A 21502-nucleotide genomic window follows, 5' to 3' on the forward strand; every position below is an offset into this window, starting at 1 on the left:
CCCGTCTTAAAAAAGCTTGTGCCTCTTGAGGAGGCCTGCTCCACCATTTCAGAACCATGGCTCCAAGCCAATCTCATTATCGTTCAATATTTTATGTTCTTTTAATGGGGTTTCAGTGGGATTAGCAATGCTGAAACACAGCCCACTCTGTTCTATAAGGCAGGCTTTAATTGTGTTCTGACTTGATCTGCCTTCTGGTCACTGAGTTGTATGTCCTCCTGGTAAGATCTGATCTTGGCTGGCACTGATGAGGCGATTATGCTCTTTACTTCTTAGTAGCAAGTTCAATGTTTTAATGATTAGGAATCATTCTGAACCAAATGGACTTCACTGCTCCTTTTGAGATTTTTCAATGCCCTTTAATTGAGCAGGGGTCGACAACACAATCGGCCCATGGGGGTCGTTTAACCAGCCCACGAGCCACCCCCAAACCAAGCCGCCCACTCGGTGAGTCCCTGCGTGCTGAGCTAAACCGGTGCAGTGTGGCACGGGGACTCACTTCTGCAGCACTGGAAATTGCATCTGCGCAGACGCCAGAAATCGCAGGCACACACACTGATGAATGCACGCGATCCAGCCCATGGAGGGATCTCCGCTGGAGTGAACCGGCCCAGGCGAGGCAAACCTTGCCGACCCCGGAATTAGAGAACCTGGCCACACAAACACAGTGAAAACAATGTTTAAAGTTCTTATTTCCCAGTTAGCAAAACTGCTCTCTTCCGCAACTTTCCCAGCTTCTAATGAAAGCCGCACTTGTCCCAACGTATAAGTTAAATGGTTTTCATGCTTTTTCTTTAGGAAATATTTAATGGAGGGGACCAAAACTTCAAATTTGCTTCAGGGGCTTTGATTCTCTCCATCATGGATGCAGATTTTGATCTCAGTTTATCGACTCAGCACTGCTTTCCAGTTAAATTACAGCCTTGGGTAGGAGCTTAGATGAGGACAGTTTTAAATTATCACACTGCTTTCCAATGAGTTCAGAGGATTGTGTGCAATTTTTCTATAGTGTCAACTCACATCATTTAGGGGCAAAAGTTGAAGAAATATATGAGGTGGACCCTAACATGAGGCAAGATTGCCTCAGGCAGTGGATTTGGGTGCTAGTACAATCAGTAAAGCAGAACAGACAGTCCTATATAACCCATAGGGGTGTATTTCACTGTGAAGCTCCTCTGCTCTCTTTAAAGGAGTGATGCTACGATGAGTTCAGGACCCCTCCAGACTGGGTTTTTTTTGCAGGTGCATTCTGCAACATACCCTTGACACAATAAGAGTGCGTTTGTTGTGGATTTATACTGGCCTCTCCACACATCATTCCACTGTGTTAGTTATTCTGCAGTGATTCCCCAATGCCATCCAGAGAGGAGCTCTTGCACAACACCAACCCCACCCCGCTCTGGAAAGTTACAGGAATTCATCAAGACATGATGTAGAGGAGCATTCCATCAGGTGGGTCATCGGTTGTCACAGATTCCCCACCTGAGTGAGATCTAAGCCTTGGACACACCAAAATGTAATGGAATATTGGAAGAGTTGGATGGAATACTGGGAACTGGCATTTATACAGGCAGAGAAGATGGGATGCTCCAACCTCTGTCGTGCAGTCTGATTTACAGATTAGAGAGCACAGTGGAAAACCTTTCATTTCATACCAATAATACATTGCTGGTGAAAATATTTAAGGAGCCACATCCTGTTCCCACAGGAGTAATGGCTAAAAACTTGCTGCACTGCTAAATCCTGCCCTCAGTCGTCCAATTAATCTTGCTCAGGGATGCCCTGATTAAATGAAGATGTCCTGTAAACCACAACAGGTAATAATTTTCATGTTGAAATTAATTGCGCTGAAGAATTATTTCCCGCTATTACAGTCCATATATAATATTGGCCTGTCATGTGCTTCTGAGCACATTATGCTATGATGAATTTATTTGTGCAGCTTCTTAGGGTAATAAGACCTTAACATTTCCAGCAAAGCAATGGGGGAAACCCCCAAAATGGCTGCCCTTCAAATGATGTCAAACAGACATGACATGATGATTGTCCTTATACATTTTGGGGGCTTTGGAGAAATACCACCCCCATTGTTCTGCCCGGACACTGAGGTCCAGCTCCGAGGGACTTCTGAAGGTTCCCTCACTGCGAGAAGCCAAGTTACAGGGAACCAGGCAGAGGGCCTTCTCGGTAGTGGCTCCCGCCCTGTGGAACGCCCTCCCACCAGATGTCAAAGAGGAAAACAACTACCAGACTTTTAGATGACATCTGAAGGCAGCCCTGTTTAGGGAAGCTTTTAATGTTTGACAGACTATTGTATTTTAATATTTTGTTGGGAGCCGCCCAGAGTGGCTGGGGAAACCCAGCCAGATGAGCAGGGTATAAATAATAAATTATTATTATATTATTATACCCAAATGTTCCAGCCAAGGTGGCCAAATGCAAAGGAGGAAATGGCTTCTGCCCCTCTAGCAATTGTGTAGAAGAGGGAATTTAAGTGTACTTTGACACATGATCAAATTCCACACAACCATTATAGGTGCAGAAGTCATGCCCTCTTTTGCAACTCGGCATCTTTGTTCCATGCCACACCCAACCACCTAATTGCCAAGCAAACGAGCCTTCCTCATCTTCCTGGAACATGTCCTTAAACTCTGATAATGCCTTTTCTTTGTCTGGATGGAAGAGAGAGAAGACAGTGTGTGTGTGTGTGTGTGTGTGTGTGTGTGAGAGAGAGAGAGAGAGAGAGAGAGAGAGAGAGAGAACTACTCTGCTGTATAAATTCATACCCATTGCTCCACCCACCCCGCTTTGGCTGTGGCCCCACTTATTACAAACATGTGGCATCTGGAAGGTTATCCAGAAAGAAATGTGGCCTTTGGGATTAAAATATTTCCCCACCTCAGCTTTAGTGTTTGGGGGGTGATCTTCATTCCCTCATTCCTTCAGGTGTGAACCCCAAGTCATCGTCCCTCATTTCACCTTTTTTCTGAGTGAAGTCTTCAGAGTCTGACAGCTTGCAGTAAGGATGCAAACTCTAAGCTGGACCACCGCTTCTCTGAGCAGTTGCCTTCTTCATTCGAGAACATCTCCACACTACACATTCGAACCAGTTTCCAAGCCTGTTTAAGAGCAACAGCTTCCAGCCAAAGAACTTCAGGAGTATTTATTCCATGAAAAGGGAATTTCAACGAATGCAGTTTTTCCCCACCCCGGCAGGACAAATTGCACTTGCTGAAATTCACTGTACTAGACAACTGTTAAAGGTATATGAATTCAACGCCATGTGCATCTGGATCAATATTTCACCATTGATATGATATCCATGAAAAGGTTTTGGGTTGTAACAAGCAAAATCATCACACAATCATGTAACTGCTGATGCTTTTGCAATTTTTGAAATGGTAATTGCTTCTTTCTGTTTGGTTTTGTATTTACTGTATTTTTGTATTAAACATACTCCCAAAGTAAGGTAACAGTTGATTTGGCCATGTGTTACACTTGATGAATTGGAAATAGCTTTAGCAGGGATGGTAGCTTTGATTTTGATTCACTACTCAAGCCACATGGCACAGCACATGAGAGGTCAAGACCTAACCCTGGCCCAGGAAGTTCTCCTTGTGATTGACTAATAAAATCCTTATAAGCACCAGATGTTAGCTGCTGATTGCTTCTAATATATTGAGAGTAGATTTACTTATTTGACCCTGGAGTGGCATGGCTTCTGCAAGAGATTTTGGAAGCAGGGAACAAATTACTTGGTGTGGGAAAGCACTTTGTTTATCTGTAATAAGGACTCACAGTGGTAGATCCACAGGGATAGCATTTTTGCAATCAGCTTCCAAATTTTGTGTTAGAAAGAGGAACTAAACCTGTAACTATCCAGTGCTCTATTTCATGCTAAATGCATACAATATGTACTTTTTATGAGGACTTCAAAATAATAAGATTGGAAAAGTGAGGAGAAACTGACTGATTTGTCCATCCTTAATTGGAAGGAGGGAAAGAGAAGTGATCTGACAGAGGTGTTCAGGGGGGGGGGGAATTCCAAGCAGAAAGAGGAGCAAGGGAGAAGGAAACCTCTGGGTGATGGGGGTTGATCAAGACTGGGAGAAATAAATGTCATGGGCCAAAATAGAGCAGGATAGGATCGCAGAGAGATAAAGGAGGGAAGGCCATGGAGAGGGGAGCTTGGAAAGGAAAGGATTATGTGCTTGCTATATAAGCAAACATGAAGATATTGTAGGCATATAAAGAAGGAAGTCATGGGATAAATGCAGAGAACTATGGTGTTTCCAGGTGACCCATTTATTGAACATTCATTTGTTTGCAGGGAGGTTAAGATACTTGGCTATTTAATGAGCATTCATTCTGTTAAGTTGTGGGCGAACATAGCAGACGACACAGCGATTTCTCCAAAGCAGCTCTTTATTTGTAAGCTGGACAGAACTGAACAGCAAACAGCGCAGCCGGCCTGCTTTTATAGGCAGCTGGCTGTCAACATTGTAGCAACAACAACCCAGGGTTTCCCGCCTAAAATAACTGACGTGGACCTGAGTGAAAACTATCTACAGTATCCCCCTGCTGGCCCAGGGTGAGAACTTCAGTACATAACACCTTCCAATTTGTTTGCAGACAGGCTAGATGAATTTTTGTCAAAACAAGTGGTGTCTCATATGTTCCAACACATTTCTCCCTCACTTTCTTCATTGCAAGAAGCCTGGTCTTTTGGGGAAGTGGGTTTATTGCGCAAGAGCTTGCAATCCACTATTAATTGTGCAACCTGAATTTTGAATGCAGAAGGTCCCAAGCTCAGTTCCCAGCATTCCCCAGTAAGGCTGGGAGGGACCCTTGTCTGAAATCCTGGTTTAGATCGACCAATGGTCTGTCTAGGCACTCTATGTTCTATGTGATATATGAGATTTTCTCCATTAAGGGAGGCAAATCAGTGACAAAATAACTTACTGACTCCTATGGAAAAGGGCTTATGCAAATCCCAGCTGGTTTCCGTTTTGGAAATGTGTTTGATTTTTCCTGAGCATAAAAGTATGCAGAAATAGTAAATGCAAAACACACACACTGCATTCATCTTACCACCCTTCTGGCAGTCTTTTCTGCTTAACATAAAAAGCCCATGTGTGCAACTGAAAGAGGGCAGAATTATTGCGTCTTGTCCCCTAAGAGGCTCTGGCTTGCATCACAGCCAATCTCTTGGTTTTTAAATGATGTCAGCAACTTTGCTGCTTTTTAAATTAGAAAAGAAAAAGAAATCCTAGCAGAGTACCCATCTTTCTGTGTCCTGATTTTCCTTTTGAAGTATTCTGCTTGAAAATCCTGGCGATGCGCAAAGGAAAAAAATTTATGAGAGAGATCCAAGGGGAGACCTTAACCATAAACCAGGATTCAGATAACACTAAAGCAAACCTTGGTTTAGCTGCCACACCACTCTGAGCTAAAAAGACCAGAGAGGAAGAGTGTAAATGCAAGCATATTTGAGTCACCCTGGTAAACCATGGTTTGGCTGATCATTGTTTTTGCCAAGAATAATGGAGAGAGATAAAGATTTTAAGAATTACAGGCTCTGATAATCTACAGAAGCTTGTAATTAAAAATTGAATTTCTTCTAATGGGAAGAGGTAATGATATACAGTGCAGCTCTTAAAGAAGACTTTGCATGTATTTGTAGGTAGCAGGGCTTCAGTCAGAAACATAGTATTAGCCTGCTTAAGATGTTGAGCAATTTCAGAATGAAGCATAATTCTGCACAGAAAGAGTAATCACACATCTTTGCAGGGTTTTTCTGCATTATCCATCCTTCAGCTGCAGTTAGGGTGGTCAGATGCAACAGAGCACTGGGCCTGGACACCTTTAGCAGCGGGGTAAGAAAGGCGGTGTTCAGCAAGGGAAGCCTTAATGCAAATGATCTCTGCTGAAAATTCCCTCTACAACTGAGGTTGCTACTGGAACACACCCTCTTAACTAGGCCTGGGTTTCTGAGGTACTAAACAAGCACAACAGTAAGTATGGGTAAGATTCCTGAGAAGCAAAGCTTTCCATTTATTATTATTATTATTATTTGAGAGAGAGAGAGAGAGAGAGAGAGAGAGAGAGAACACGCAAACAAGGCTCAGTCCTGGTACTTACCTGGAAGTCCTACTGAATTCACTGGAACTTACTTGTGAGCAAACACACTGAGGACTGCATTGCAAGTTATTCACCCCTGTAGTTACCAAGAGGCATGAAATCACATGACCTGGCCATGTTTACTGAAAGTTGGTGGGATAACTGAGTAAGATCATGCCTGGCTGGGAACAGAGAGCTTCAGTGCTGCTGCACAACTCCCTGAGCCTCCCTTCCAATGACGAGCAGACCCAGGATTAATGAGACAGTTTTGTAAACACTGCAGAATGCATTTATGTGAAATAGGAGATATTATGCAAATGCGCTTGTGCATAATTTATACAGGTTAAAGAATTAAGTTTTTCTTGGTACAGAAATGTTGTTTTCTTTTTTTAGGGCAGAATGCAAAGAATATTGTTTTTATTTTACAGTTGACCTCCATCAGTTGGGGATTGTGGCCACTGGGACTGGTAGGGCAGCAGGAAGGGAGGTCAACAGTAGGGGGAGCTGGAGCCAATGACAGACAGAGCCATTCGCTTCTTTGTAAGAAAGGAGGGAAGCAGTTGGGGGCTGGCTGATGGCAGTCTCAAGTTGGTGGGCCAATGCCCCATTTGCTGATTTTGATCAGCCTCCACTGCAAAGCATACTGTCCACGTTCCACAACAATGGGCTTTGTATATCTTCAGCAGAATCCCATGATAAAGCGTATCTTGGAGTGTGCCACCTGAGGCTATAGATTGGGAGGGGGGAGGGGTGGGCATGCCTTAACACTCTCCCATAAAGTAAAAACAAAACACAAAACAAGACGACTAGCACCAGAACAAGTCATCCCTGCTTTTTCTATGATGAGCTACTTTTCTTTGTGCAGGAAGTTTTGTTTTTGCTTGTGGGGTGTAACCATGTAATACTCTGTCTAAACAGGAAATATTATCAATCTTAATATTTACAGTATTGCCCTTTAAAAAAATATTACCGTTGGTTTCTTTGAATATGTAAATGAAACAGAAAGATGGGATTACTTTTTGAATGCTAAGGTTAGAGACAATATTTCACAGAATGCAATAAAGACTGCTAAATAAATATTTAACCATATGTACATTTTTTTCAAAGATCCTCAGAAATAGCTAGTGGCAGAGTTTAATCCCCTTGTTGACACTTGTAAAGATGATAAAAATTTGGGATGTGGAATTTAAAAAAAACAACCACTGTAAAAATTGCAAAGCATATGGATGTTAAATTTACATTGCCATCCATCTACTTTATGGTAGCTCCCTGAACTGCAAGTTTTTTGTTTTGTTTTGTTTTGTTTTGTTTTGTTTTGTTTTGTTTTGTTTTGTTTTGTTTTGCTGCGGCAATTGCAATGTATAATTCTCTTGAAGTTTTAGAAAAACAAGATGACAGAGCAACGGGATAATGATTTGTAATTTTTATAGACCTCTATTCCCAACTCTGTTAATTGGAGATGCCTCATTTCCCTACATTTCCATCCTCCTTTAGGGACAAAACAAGTCTGATTCCCACCCACCCACCCCAAACCAAATTAAAGCTCACTTGGTAATTTATGCAAGCTGATCTATTTGCACTATTTACCTCACTTACATAATTTGGATTTTTGGGTTGCAGAGTTCAGATTTATTTATTGCTTGCAAACTTGAGCTTCTGGCAGAGTCAGTGCCAAAGACCCACAACTCAGGAGGATTCCCACTGAGAACAAGCCCCGGACAGAATGCGAGATAAATGATGGAAAGAGCGATGTTATTTATGAAAGCGATGATATATGGAAACCATCTCGATATGAGGATTGGACGAACGGAAAATTCACACAGGATTATAATTGGTGTTTATCTGCTTAAGGTGATTATCAGAAGAGGTCATAAAGAAAAAAAGAAAAAAAAAATACGAACAAGATGAGATGTGGAACCAGCAAGATAAGACTGGATAGAATTATGAACTTTATTTGGACTGATTTGGATATTAATGCAGTAGCAAGAAGATGATCGGAATCCCCCTTCGGAACTTGAAATATGGGTCCCCTCAACAAAAATTTAAAATTTGGCTTTTTAATTCAGAATTTATGTGATGTGATTTGATTTGATTTGATTGGTCGGTTAATAAAAATTATTTTAACAAAAAAAGAGAGAACAAGCCCCGGACAATGGCAGCCTGCATTGTCACCTGTCTTTTGCTCTGGCCCAGAGGTGATGGGCAAGTGAGCAATGAAGGAGGGACCCGCTGCCTGCCCACTCTTTGCCTCTGCCAGGCAAGAAGGCAGTAACAGAGGGATGAAGCAGAGGAGCAGCAGCAGCTGGCAACCATGGCAGCAATGGAGTAGACTCACTAGGGGACCACTGAGGGTGCCTTTCCCAAGAGCCCCCCCAAAAAAACCCTCTAGAAGCCAGCACTGGTTTCTGGCCTTATGAAGGGTGCTCTTGTGAAATTCCACCATCATTTGCAGTGCTTGCCAATTCAGATATCAGCAGAACAGCCCTGGCTGGAAGAACTAAATGCAGGCTTGTAAATAGCCGCTGGGCTGGTGGTCTCCTGTGGCCAGCTTTGTTGCCAGGCGACCGAATAGCAATGCATTACAAGAAACAAACTCTTTTCCTTTAGGCTACATTTCACTATATATGCAATCCAATATATACTTACTTGGGAGTAAGACCTGTTTAGCTTGAATGGGGTTTACATCCGAGTAAATATGCATAGGCTCGCACTATTATTTGGTCATACGTAGGCAGGCTGGCAAGCAATTTACTTATTTTTTGTGTCTTAATAACTGCGGTGCTCTTATTTGCAAGTCGGTCGGAACTAATCTGTCATCCGCTCTATGGTCTGAACGAGGCTGAGGAAGCACCGACCTCTTTGCTATGAGAGGATGAAACTCCCACCTAGTGTGAAGGACAAAGAGTCTGCACTGCATTTACCTCTGCCAGAAAGCAGCTATCTCAGATTACAGTATATACATGCAGCTCCTTTTTATATTTATTATATTATATAAAAAAACAACTCTAGGCTGACAGATAAGATGATTAATTTGAAGGTACCAGTGCTAGGCTGACAGAGTAGGGTCAGGAAATAGGTAAAATGTTCTGTTTCACTGGACCATCTTGCCTTGTGAAATGCTGCAAGCTTTCGAGCTTACACAACTTTCATCTAGGCATACAGAGTAAGCACAGTCTGTTGTAGATTCAGATGGATGGCTGCCGGCTTAATCTGCCATTCAAAAAACAAAGGAAGTCTTCAGCTTGGCTATTTGGGGGTTGGGAATCAAACTGGAAAAACATTGATGCAGCACACAGTATATACACATACACACACACATATATATACACGCAGTCACAGAGATTTAAGCCTTGTCTAGAAGAAAGGGCTAGAATGGCTATTTTATTTTCAGTAAGGGCGATTGCATGTGCAATTTTACAGAGGACAGTCCTGTCCTGTCCAAATCCAGTTTAAAGACAAAGTGCCCAAAGATGGGGGAGCAAGAGGGGGCATTGAAATTCCCTGTTAACCCCAGTTAGCATCTGAGCAATTGATCTTACAATCATCATGGCCAACTCCCAGCTTCTCCAGGCTTGAAATATTTCCTCTCTGAAACCCCAAAGAGCCCCTGCTGGCCAGGACAGACAGTACTGAGTAGTGGCCTGACTCAGCCAGCATAAGGCAGCTTCCTATGCCAACAGAACCCAGCAGCTTGCCACTGGGGAGGCAGGACAGGGATCTTTGCCTCCCCCAAAAAGCACCCCCCTGGCAAGAATAGTTCTTGATCACTGCTTATGGTGGCATTGCTCCATACTGGTATTTCTTTCTCAGTGCTGTCTGCTCTTGTTTGGTTTTGTTTTTCACTTTGTATTCAAACGAGAGAGAATCCATGAAGCTGAGCAGCTGCCACAAAATGTGACCAGTTGGCTAAACCTGATAATCACAAGCCCATTTTACAGATGGCAAGGTCATTCTAAAACGGGGGTGGAAAAGCTACCACCCTACAGATGCTGTGGCACTGCAATCCCCATCAGCCTCAGGTACCATGGACGATGATGGGAACTGTAGTCCAACAATATCTGGAGGGACAGACATACCGTATCCCTGATCTGAAAGAATCTTGCTGTGCAGCTCCTCAGTCAAGTCAGGATCGTGTGACTTGAGGAACCAATAGGGATCTCAGTTCCTGTATACAACTTCTGTTCCAACCTATACTTCTCATTTGAAGCAACTTGTCCATCAAAATGCATCACCTTGCCTACGTTCCTGCCTTGGTTCTTATATGGCCAGCCATTGCCTGACCACCATCCCATCTTCTGATCTTACCTCTTCCTCCTCCATCCCTTGGTCCTTGTTTACCTGATCCTGTGCCTGACCTCCAGCCTATTTCACCTTTGACTATCCTGCTAGAGTAAGATCCTGGCTGTAGCTTGCCAGAAAGTTTCCTTCTCCTTTCGCTCACCCCTATAATGGTTAGAAAAGCAACTTGCAAGTGCCTCTGGTCTCATCCCACTTCACCCCAAATAAAGACCACCAGACAGGGAGCTTTGACTATGTCCAGCACTGCCATGCTTCCATTGGAATCACGCCCAAGGACTTCTTTGGAGAGCGGCCCCAGATGCCGGACCTGACAGATGCAAAGCATCTACTCTGCCACATCTGATGCTTGGCATGGACAGGATCCTGGGTTCTATGCTAGGACCTCCAGTCTCCCTATCTGCCTGAGACCGCAGGGTGCCCCTCCAGTCCACAAGACTAGACTATACTGCTAGACTATGCTGAATCGCCATTCAGTTATTTAATTTACACCCTGTCTTTTGACCCAGGCCGGTCTTCATGCCAGCTCACAATCAGACACCATATGATACAATAAAACCAGTTTCAAGCACAACACTCATTCTAAAACAAAATAAAATCACTTTTAATCGCAGCAGAATACAGCAGTGGGAACAGCACACGCATCAATTGTAAACTGATTCATTTGGCAGTCACAGTCATCAAAGGCTGGTTCAGGAATCCATGTTCATCCCTTGATGACTGCATCATTAACCAACAACTAGCCCATATAGATAGATCTAATACCACAAACAGAGCATTTGATTCACTTGGCATTGCCTCTAAATACAGTGCCTTTTGGTGGAGTCAATTCGGTCAGCGGCTGGCCATGTAGTCGCTTATTTATTTAAGCAGATTTATACCTTGCTCCCCTATTGTAGAAGCATAGAGTATACATCTGCATAAATGAAAAAGTGGAATGCTTTACAGGTTTCCTCTGAAACAGAACCTATTAAGTTGTGGTTGTTAATATTACTATAGTATTACTTTTATTTTGTATACTGCTTATATTCAAAAATGGATTCAAAATAGTTTACAAATATAAAATCAATACATAATTAAAATACACAATAAGAAATCCATTGGGCATTAAAACATCCTTAACACTTGGGGGCATTATTGTTTGTGTTTGTTACTGTGTTACATATTTTTGTATTTTTATACTGTTAACCTCCCTGTGATACACTCTACAAATTCAGTTAGTAAGTAAAATATACAATAAAGCAAACAATAAAAAGCATAACAAAACAGGTAAAAAAAACCTTCTAAAACAATAAAATCAGAAGTTCATATCTGGAGAATGCTTGCCTAAAAAGGTATGTTTTCAGAAACCATTCAATGAGACTTACTCCCAGTTAGCAGAAATACGACTACAGCTTAAATAATTAAGAACAGACAAATCAAAATATGAATGTGTGTGAAACAGCCCCAAGTGAATAGTAATCAAGTGTTGTAAGATGAATGCACGAACCAGCTCTTAATGTAATAGTATTGCAGCATGTGATCAGACTGTTCTGCTGCTACAAACTGATTCCACAAGACTGTAAAAATCTAAATGACTTTTCACCATTTCCAGATAAGCACTGAATGAAACAGAATGGGCCAGTGCCGGAGCAGTAGTTCTGGTTTCAAATTAAATTCACCTCCAGTTTCTCTTGCAATAGCGGAATAAGATGACATGGAGTGAACCGGCTGTAAGAGGGGAAGGATTATTTAACGTTCAAAACCTGGAGCGTGGCACAGGGCACTCTGCCAGCATTGGTACTCTTTGGGCAGCAGAGCTGAGCAGGTTATAGTCTCTGTTGACAAGTTTTCACATTTTTGTCCTTGGTGGTGACAATTATGTCTTCAAAATATGCTTTGGGTGGGTCTTTGTTAGAGACAAAGCCCCTCCAGAAATTGTTGGGCCAGTCTCTGAAAAATGTTGTTGTGCTAGTTTAATGTTTGGAAGGCATTTAAAAAATAGCATAAATCTGCATTTCTGGGATCAGAACTAATGCTTTTTTGGGATTCAGCAGTATAGGTAGAGATGAGCAACAGAAGCATTTGTCATGGATGCAACCTTGCAATAAAAATATTATTATTATTATTATTAAGAAGAAGAATACCCCACCCACTCCAGACGGCTTCCAGCTGAATATAAAACATAATAAAACATCAAACGCTGAAGTTTTACTGAGAGTAGCAGGCCAGGGAAGATACCACAATTGCAGCTACTAGTTGTCTTATGACAGTAGCCTAACACCATAAAGCATATTTAGCCACAGAAAAGAGGAAAAAACCAGATGCACAACACACTGAGCAACAACAGCCAGAAGGCTTGTGACACAGCAGCTTCTGAGCAGGAAGAATCTACTTCAGCATCTTTAAAGGTCCACAGTTCCTGGTGTGTATTGTTGAAAAAGAAGACTACTTGGTTTGATTACACAGTATGTGTAATGACAAATTCTTACACGCACATTGAAACACAACACACACACACCCTCTACAACCAAGTAATGTAAGCCAGAGTCCATGAAAACACTGTTTGCCTTCCTGCTGCAACAGTACCTGTTTATCAACTTGCACTGGTGTGCTTTTGAACTGCTTGATTGGCAGAAGCTGGGACAGAGCAGCAGGATTTGAACCACTGACCTTCCAATCTGCAAGCCCAAGAGGCTCAGTGGTTTAGACCACAGCACCACCCACGTCTCACGTCATGTCAGTGGAACTTCCTCCCAACCTAGGTGTGGCCGGTTTCTGCCCTGTTTTGCTTTTCAAAAGAATTATTTTCCCTTAGGTTAAATGATGAGCTGGTTTTAAATCATGTAACTGTTTATTGGTTTTACTTGGAATGTTGGATTAGGAATTATTTTATGGTTCTCTTCTCAGTGGATCTTTTTTATACCGGCTTTTGTTCTTTATGTTGTTATCGTTTGGTTGTTCGCATCTGTCTGTCTTGAGAGACAATAGCATGTGCCTCTGGGGGTGAAGTCAAACTGCTGTGTTAGCAGCACCGAAGGGACCTCCCTGGGGCGCAAGCCTGGGCAGTGGGTCTGGAGATCCTGGGCTGCCCAGGCAGCAAGGCCCCCTTCTTGGCCTCGCTAATGGGGTCCAGAGGAAAGCAGAGCAAGAGGCCTGGCACCATTTGGCTGCAGGAGATGCCCTCAGGAGGCACGCAGGATGCCATCCAGCCACCTAGGGACTCCACTCCAAATTTCTGTAGGGTTTACTCCTGAACCTTTTCTTTTCCCGAAGATAACCCCACAAGGCAGCAGAGGTTTAGGATCAAAGTTTTCCTTCTCCTAGATGGGCCACCTCAGGTTGATGAGTCCCATCTGCCCCTATATTAATTGTAAATTGTGTGTAATCCTGCATGGTAAGTCAATGTAACTATCCTCCACATGCAGACATTTCCCCCTCTATTGTTAGTTATGTCAATGGTATTAATTATATAGCGCAGGGAACCTTTGACCCACCAGGTGTTGCTGAACTACAACTCCCATCAGCCCTGGCAAGTATGGGATGATGAAAATTGTAGTTGAGCACCATCTGGAGAGCCAAAGGTCCCCCCCCCCCACCTGCCCTAAGGATCCTACAAAGAGTACATTTTCACAAGAGTGGAAACAACAAAAGGAGACAAGGTAAGAGCAAGGGAATAGCTGCATGGGAAGATGGGGATTATGAAGTTCACCAAAGTGGGTGGCTCCTGGCTCCTTCCCTGCAACATACACAAATCAAAAGAGGACAAGAATAAAGACAAGGGTCTATTTCCCACATTTTACTTTACAAGCTCGTAGTTCACAATTGTTCTCTCTCCCCACTTCAGCACCCCAAAAGCCACAATATCATGGGTTACAATCAGCTTCCAGCTTAAAATACACATGGCTTCCTGTTGTTTTGGATCTTCAGATGACGGGTGGTATACAAATATAATAAAATAATCTTTAATGACAGATGTTATTTACCATATGGCTTTTAAAAAGAACCACAAGCTTGCTGGAGAATTAGGCATCTTGAGCTAGGAAAGGGTGGAAGAGGTAAAATTGGCTCCTGAGATATAAAAAGGCAAGTAGGAAAACCATGTGGGATTATATATATATATGAATTGAGGAATTGCCTAGTTGCATCTCAGACATTACGATATGCCATCTCTCCGTTCCCATCCCTATCTGGTCTTCAGATCTTGCCTAGCCCTGAATTATTTGGGAGTCTTCCCTGGCTTATCTCCATAAGATAACCCAGCATCCCTCAGCCTGGGTTTAAGTCTGCAGGAACTGCCTTTGAAGACAGATCAGGACTCTGCTGGAAACGAGCAGGTGGGCAATGCAGGCATCTGTGCAAGAGATCTGGCCTGGGCCTCTGATCCACTTTGCTGACACAGGGGAAATGAAAGGGCTACGCGGACAGGATGTTCCTTCACTTCCTAGGACGCAGGTCCTGGCATTTCACAGCAGTGCCATGTGCTCTTAAAGGGAACCTATGCAGATGTGAGAAGCTTTGTGAGTGCTCATATTAAATGGAAATAAGAGCATCTGTAAGCCAGCAGGCACCTTGCAGGGGGGGGGGAATGACTTCCTGGTTCTCATTATGCGCCATTTTACAATCAGGGAACGTATTATTGCATTCATTCAGATTTATTTCATCTGCATAACAATATTAGCATATGCTGATGTACAAAGCCAAAACCCTCCTATCTCTGAGCAGGCTCTTCTTGAAGCTGCTTTAAATGTTGGGCTGTGTCTTAAATACAACCCTGACCTCACCTTCGCCAAAACTCTGGTTGATTTTTTTTGGGGGGTGTGTGGTGTGGATCACAGAATGTTCCCAGTGTTGTAAACACATGACCAGGCCTTCTCTTGAAAAGAAAGGAGAAGAGTGGTCTTTAGAGCAGGCACAAATCAATTTTTAACTTGCACAACATGTGCATTATTTATAATTCTGTGCATTTTTCCCTTCTGGTGTGAATTGGTGGAAAGTCTTCTCCTCTGGCTGCATTGAAAGAGTCTCGTGAATTTCCATCGCATAGGCAGCTTTTTTGAGACTTGAGCTGTATTTACAAACCAAATGAGAATAGGGTGAATTTTACCACGGTGTGTTTCTATTGTGATTATAGGCACACGTTTTTTCTGAGAAATGAGTTGTTATCGCAATTCCCACTTTGACCTCACTAATTTCTCAGTGAGTCAGCTGCTTAGCTTGTGCCAAGCAGGTGCACCTTATCATCAATATCACTCAGTATTTCCAAGGCCGGTCAATCTCTTAACAACAGTCTCTCTAGACTTCTAGTGATGGAAAAAGGCTGGTGTTTCCTGTTCTCAGCTGTGAAGTAATTTCAGCACTTACAGTCATGGACAGCAAACAGCTCTTAACCTTCCTGCCCATGCATACAAACCCCATTTTAAAAAGCCTCTTCTTTTATACAGACCTCAAAGACACACATGCAAGATGACACTCACTGACCCTGGTTCTATATGCAAAATAGCTATAATTGATTAGATTCAGCACACCATATCCACACAAATGCTTTTTAAAAGAGGGGGGGTGACACCACCCCCACCCCACCCCCATTATCATCCTTTAATTCTCTTAAAATTGCATAGTATGGCCTCCAAAACTGAAGCAGCCATTGTGTATACATAGGATTGACACATACATACAAACACGCATGCAACATCATGCCACTGTCGATACAGCGACCAACAGCTGACACTCCAGCCTGAGACTAGAGGTAGCCATTGGCATGAAACTCCCTCTTGAGGTTGTGATCCAAGATTTCAGATAGTCTCCCCCAACAAAAACTCATCGTATCTCCTCCTAGTCTGCATACTCCGGTTTAATTCAATGTGCACAAGAGGGAGCAGGGCCATTTTGCACGGTATGGGGCTGTTCTGTGGATATGCCAAAGATGTGAAGTATATCTCTAAGCATGTAAAGCCTGACTGCAACAAGTACATGTTTACAAACACACACACAGTAGGCTTTTCCGCGTTCAGCTCTTGCCTGCAGAATGTACGTCCCATGGCAAATCTGGCTCTCTGTATGATTGTACTGGATGGCATTCTCTGCCAGCACAGTGGCTAATAAAGGCGCTACCCCACTAAAAGAGGTAACCAGATCAGCAGGAGGAAGCTGGAGATCTCATATCCCGGGCTCTTCATTCACTGATTCAGTGGCAGGTGACTAGGCTGACATTTCCCAAGGAGAAGAGATTCCCCATCCGCAAACAACAAGCTCTGCAAACGCCTCCCCTTTTGCTGACACCAACCGCCCTCCCTTAGCTACCAGGCAAACCTCTCATTCACCCCTCCATCCTCCTGCATATCCATCAGCCATCATCTCATCTTCCCCCACCCGCGCCGCCGCACACACCCCACCCTCCTCCTCCCAAGCCTGCTCTCTCTCTCCCCCCCCCCACCTCCGCTCCCGGCTGCTCCAACCCCCAGAAAACCTCCTCCAGAAGAACCCAGCCACCAATACATCACCTCTCTCACGCCCCTTCCTCGGGGAGCTCGGGCACTCCCGGTCGAAATAGCCCCACATTGTCTCTCTCCTGACGCCGCTACTAAACGCTCCCTATCCTGTTCCCCACGCACGCACCCACCCACCCGCAAGCCAAGAAGCCCCCTAAGCTTTCCTGCGCCCCCCTCCCTTGGGTCCAGAAGAAGCGCTGCCCCTCCCTTGCCTCGGCCGTCCCTGGGATGGCCCCAGGGCGCAAAAGAGCTCTCCTGCCCGGCTCTGCAGCAGTTTGGTCCTAGCAAGAAAACCTCCCCTCCTCCTCCAGATCTGCCATGCCCGGCAAGGGGTCCGGCCAGCATCCTCCACCCCACTCCTGGACCAGAGCCAGCAAATCAAGCAAGGCCACCCTGGAAGAAAGGCAGGAGCCCCGCCAAGAAGCCCCCAGGGCAGAAGAGCTGGGAGCCCGGGCGAGGGCGCGCCGAGGAAGGACTCACCAAACATCTGAATGTGCCCTTTGGTGATGGGGTTGAAGCTGCCGCAGGCCAGGAGGATAACGTGAGTCTTGGTCGTCTCGGTCATGGTGCTGCCTCGCTCGCTCGCTCGCTCGCTCTCCTTTCTTGGGTGTCTCAATGGGTCTGCAGAGGGAGGGAGGGAGGGAGGGAGGGAGGGAAGGCTGCGCGCTCCCCGACGCAAGCAGCGCCCCCCTCCCCTCCCCTCGGCGCTTAACGCCTTGCGCGCCAGGCGGGAGTTGCTCGCTTCCCAGCTGCCTGAAGCAGCCCTCTTAACTTACTTTCTTCTCATAGCAGCATCGAGGTGGAAGGGACCCCGAGGGTCATCTAGTCCAACCCCTGCAACACAGGGTTGCCTGCCGGATCACCAAATAGGCAGAGTAGGCCTATGGGCCCCAAGCCTTTTCTGGGCCCTGTGACAACGGATCAAAATAAAATTGAATTGATCTTGAAATAAAATTGCTTTATTAAAATGGTTGGTTGGTAAAATCAAAAACATATTAAGAGATAATTTGTGAGCCCTGCCTCACCCCCACCTGGAGAGTTTGACTGCCTAGGGGCCTCAACAGGGTTTAACCTGGCACTAACGTGGTCCCCATTCTGTTTGAAACCAGACTGCACCCTGCTCAGCTTTGCCAATGTGCTAGCAGTTATATTGCTTGTCAAGTGTCATGGTTTTAGACACCACAGAAGCACACAGTTCTAGAGGTGCTGTGTCTCTGTGTGTATCTTACCTATAAGATCTAGTGGTGATGGAAGACAAGAGAGGAGGAGATGGGCACAAATTTAAGCCAATAAACAACAACTTTCATTACACTATTGTCGGGTTATACCTCAATCAGGTGATAAGCCTTTGTTCAGGCTGTATCACTTTAAACTGCTGGTGCAGACTCATATTCTTTTAATGTTCTTAACATCAGCAATACTGAATAGCTCAGTTGGCTAGCACGTGGTGCTCATAATGGCAAGGTTGCAGGTTCAATCCTTGTATGGGAAGGCTGAATATCCCTGCATTTCAGGGGGCTGGACTAGATGTTCCTCAGGGTCCCTTCCAACTCCACAATTGTATGATTCTATGAAAATCTCTACACATAGAAAACAAGCCTGTCATGAAGATAGTGAGACAGGGATGGCTGGTGCTGAATTTTCTTTGTGGAATGAATTCTCCCCCCCCCCTTTTTTGGGGGGGGCAGCATTCTGCCATGCAAATTCTTACCTGTAACACACACAGGTTCCTCTCCTCAGAGAGTACTAGTCTTAAAATAAGCGGGGGGGGGGGGATCTTGGATTGGATTCTGAAAGAGGAACTCCTTTGTTTTGCAGATAAGCATTTGAGGCTGAGACAGGGGGAGGGGGGCAGCTAGTGAGTTCACAGCAGAGGGAAGATTTGAACTGGGTACTTCTGCCTCTGCTCAAAAACCCAAATCTCTACACACCACTGTAGCCTGTTGCATATTAATAACTTTCCCTTTTGTTGTCACTTCCTGACGCCCTTAGTCTAGGCCAGGGATGGGGAACCCTTCTTCTGCCAAGGGCCACAGTCCCTTTCGCTATTTCTCGAACTTGGGTCCCCAGCTGTTGCTGGCCTACAACTCCCATCATCCATAGCTCACGGGACCAGTAGTGAGGGATGATGGGAGTTGTAATCCAGCAGCTAGAGAACCATGTCTGAGAAATTCTGAGAACTGTTGAGGACCACATCTTGGTAGCTTGGTTGGACTGAAGCCAGTGGTGGGTGGTTCCAGAGTCAAAAATGTCTCTCTTTCATACACCTCCCTTCTCTCCCCCTCCCTCCCCATTTGCCGCCCACATCTGCATGCACACTTGTGTGATTTGGCATTTAATCCTGAGTTCCCCAATGCTGTGTCCATAGTCACCCCAACTCCCTCAGACACACACCTTGGCACTTGTCTAGGCCCACTAAGCCTCCCAATTGGTGTGGTTGTTTTTTAATTGAGGTGGTTTTGCTATTGGGGGTTGTTTGGTGGGAGGCTTTGTTTATTTTGAGGGGTATTGTTGCCTGCTTTTTCATCTGTACTTTGACCTTGCTGGGGGGGGTGTATTTGAGCATCACCAGCTTTTTTCCTGTGAAATGGACTGGTGTTCTGCAATATGTGTATGCCAAATCAGAGTCATTGCCCCCCACTCCAACCTTTTGACACAAAAGTATAACTTTGGATTCCCTGTCTTTGGTAGCAATGTGGTCTCCCATCTGCTGGATGAAGCTCTCTCAACCACAGCCAAAGACTGACTTGTCATGCAGATCCCTCTTTAGCATGGGGGGGGGGGTTTCAAACAAGAACTGCAAGTATCTCTTCCTTCAAATTTTCAAGCATAGAACCTATAATGTTTATGCTGTAAGCAGCAGCAGCAACTCCTCCTCCACCAATCCTAGCATTGCTCTATTCTTTAAAAACAATAACAATAAAAAAATGCAGGCTTTTCATCTCTGAGAACAATAAAGATCCACATGGAGCTATTGATCTATCGTTTCCCCTTTATGGCTCTTATTCCAAATTTGCTTATTGGAAAGGCTGGGGTTGGGGTTTTCTTCTTCTCCATCCTGTTATTTCATAAGCTTTCCTTAGGGGCAACAGATCAGTGTCAGGAAACAGAAAGTCAAGATCATTTGCCCAAGCCAGAGAGTGTTATTAAACCCTCAGCACTGCATCAGAGGGATTTTGCTTTCTTCTTCTAAACCAGTATTTCCATAGCTATTAAAGCTGAAAAGAAAAAGTTTCTGTTTTAAAATGCTCATGATGAGCTTTCATTGAATGGAGACTGCAAGCACGCACAGGGCAGGCAAAATGTTTTCAGATTTTCTTGTTCATTTTGAAGTTCCTTCAAAGCATCAGAGATGAAGGAAGACATCCACCAACATGGTTTTTATTTCCAGATTGTGTCAGGGTTCAAGCAAGCTTAGCAGATCCTGAATCCAAGGTGCTCCATGTAGGGATTTGTCCTGTGTTCCACCACCAAGCTCTCTGGTCTGAGAAGAGAACTACCAGAATAACAGCCAGACTTACCAATGAAGGTTCTCGAGAGCTACAGGGCACAGGGCACTGCTTAACCCCTAAAAATCTATTTGTGAAGCTTGCTCCCTGGTCTGAACAACACAGGACTTTACTATTCCCTGTTACAGACTGTCCAGTTCAGTCCCACTCATCACAGCAGCTGTGTCTGACAGGTTCTAGAAAGTGGCAGCTATTATATGGGCTTCCATATAATACAGTGCTGTGTAGTTTAGCTAATATATAAAACTGTAGAGATGGAAGGGACTCCTGAGGATCATTAGTCCAACCCCCAACTTTTCTAGTAGAATAATAACCAAAGCAGATTGCAATCAAGTACTACATACTACGTGATGCTTTTGAATTCTGGTGCTGGAGGAGACTCTTGAGAATCCCATGGACTGCAAGAAGATCAAACCTATCCATTCTGAAGGAAATCAGCCCTGAGTGCTCACTGGAAGGACAGATCGTGAAGCTGAGGCTCCAAGACTTTGGCCACCTCATGAGAAGAGAAGACTCCCTGGAAAAGACCCTGATGTTGGGAAAGATGGAGGGTGCAAGGAGAAGAGGACGAGATGGTTGGACAGTGTTCTCGAAGCTACCAGCATGAGTTTGACCAAACTGCGGGAGACAGTGGAAGACAGGAGTGCCTGGCGTGCTCTGGTCCAGGGGGTCACGAAGAGTCGGACACAACTAAACAACAACAACTACATAAACTAGCATATGTTTGCATACCATTTAGGGACTTACTAAAATTAGACATCTGGAAATGCTTTTGATTAATGGATTGATTACAATATAGCAAAGCAAAATGATAAAATTCTAGGGTTTCATAGCCAACAAAGGCAAGACTTCTGCAACTGAACTAACCATCCTCCTCTCTGCACTCTCCCCAAACCTGCTCTGCAGGGTCAGGGAAACCCCAGGACACAAACTGGAGGGAGAGAAAGGGGAATTCCATCACAGAAGCAGCAATCCTTGCAAGAATGGAACAATAGCAATAATTAAAACAGGAGGGCAGTGACAATAACACTTTGGAAAACATCATCATGTTATATATCCTCTCTCAGGAACCTGTAAACAGTGCATGCTCCAAATCCACCCTCTTTT

General features: G+C 44.3%; 1 protein-coding gene across 1 annotated transcript in view; it reads right to left on the reverse strand.

Moving 5' to 3' along the window:
• Positions 1–17500, reverse strand: part of NMNAT2 (nicotinamide nucleotide adenylyltransferase 2) — a 54873-nt gene extending 37373 nt beyond the window's left edge. The window contains exon 1 of the mRNA XM_079981691.1: positions 17367–17500. Coding sequence (XP_079837817.1) covers positions 17367–17451 — 85 coding nt within the window. The 5' untranslated portion in view covers positions 17452–17500. The remainder of the gene's footprint in view (positions 1–17366) is intronic.
• Between the last annotated feature and the right edge of the window lie 4002 nt (positions 17501–21502).

The sequence above is a fragment of the Podarcis cretensis genome, assembly GCF_951804945.1.
Source record: "Podarcis cretensis genome assembly, chromosome: 6".
NCBI classification, from domain to species: Eukaryota; Metazoa; Chordata; class Lepidosauria; order Squamata; family Lacertidae; genus Podarcis; species Podarcis cretensis.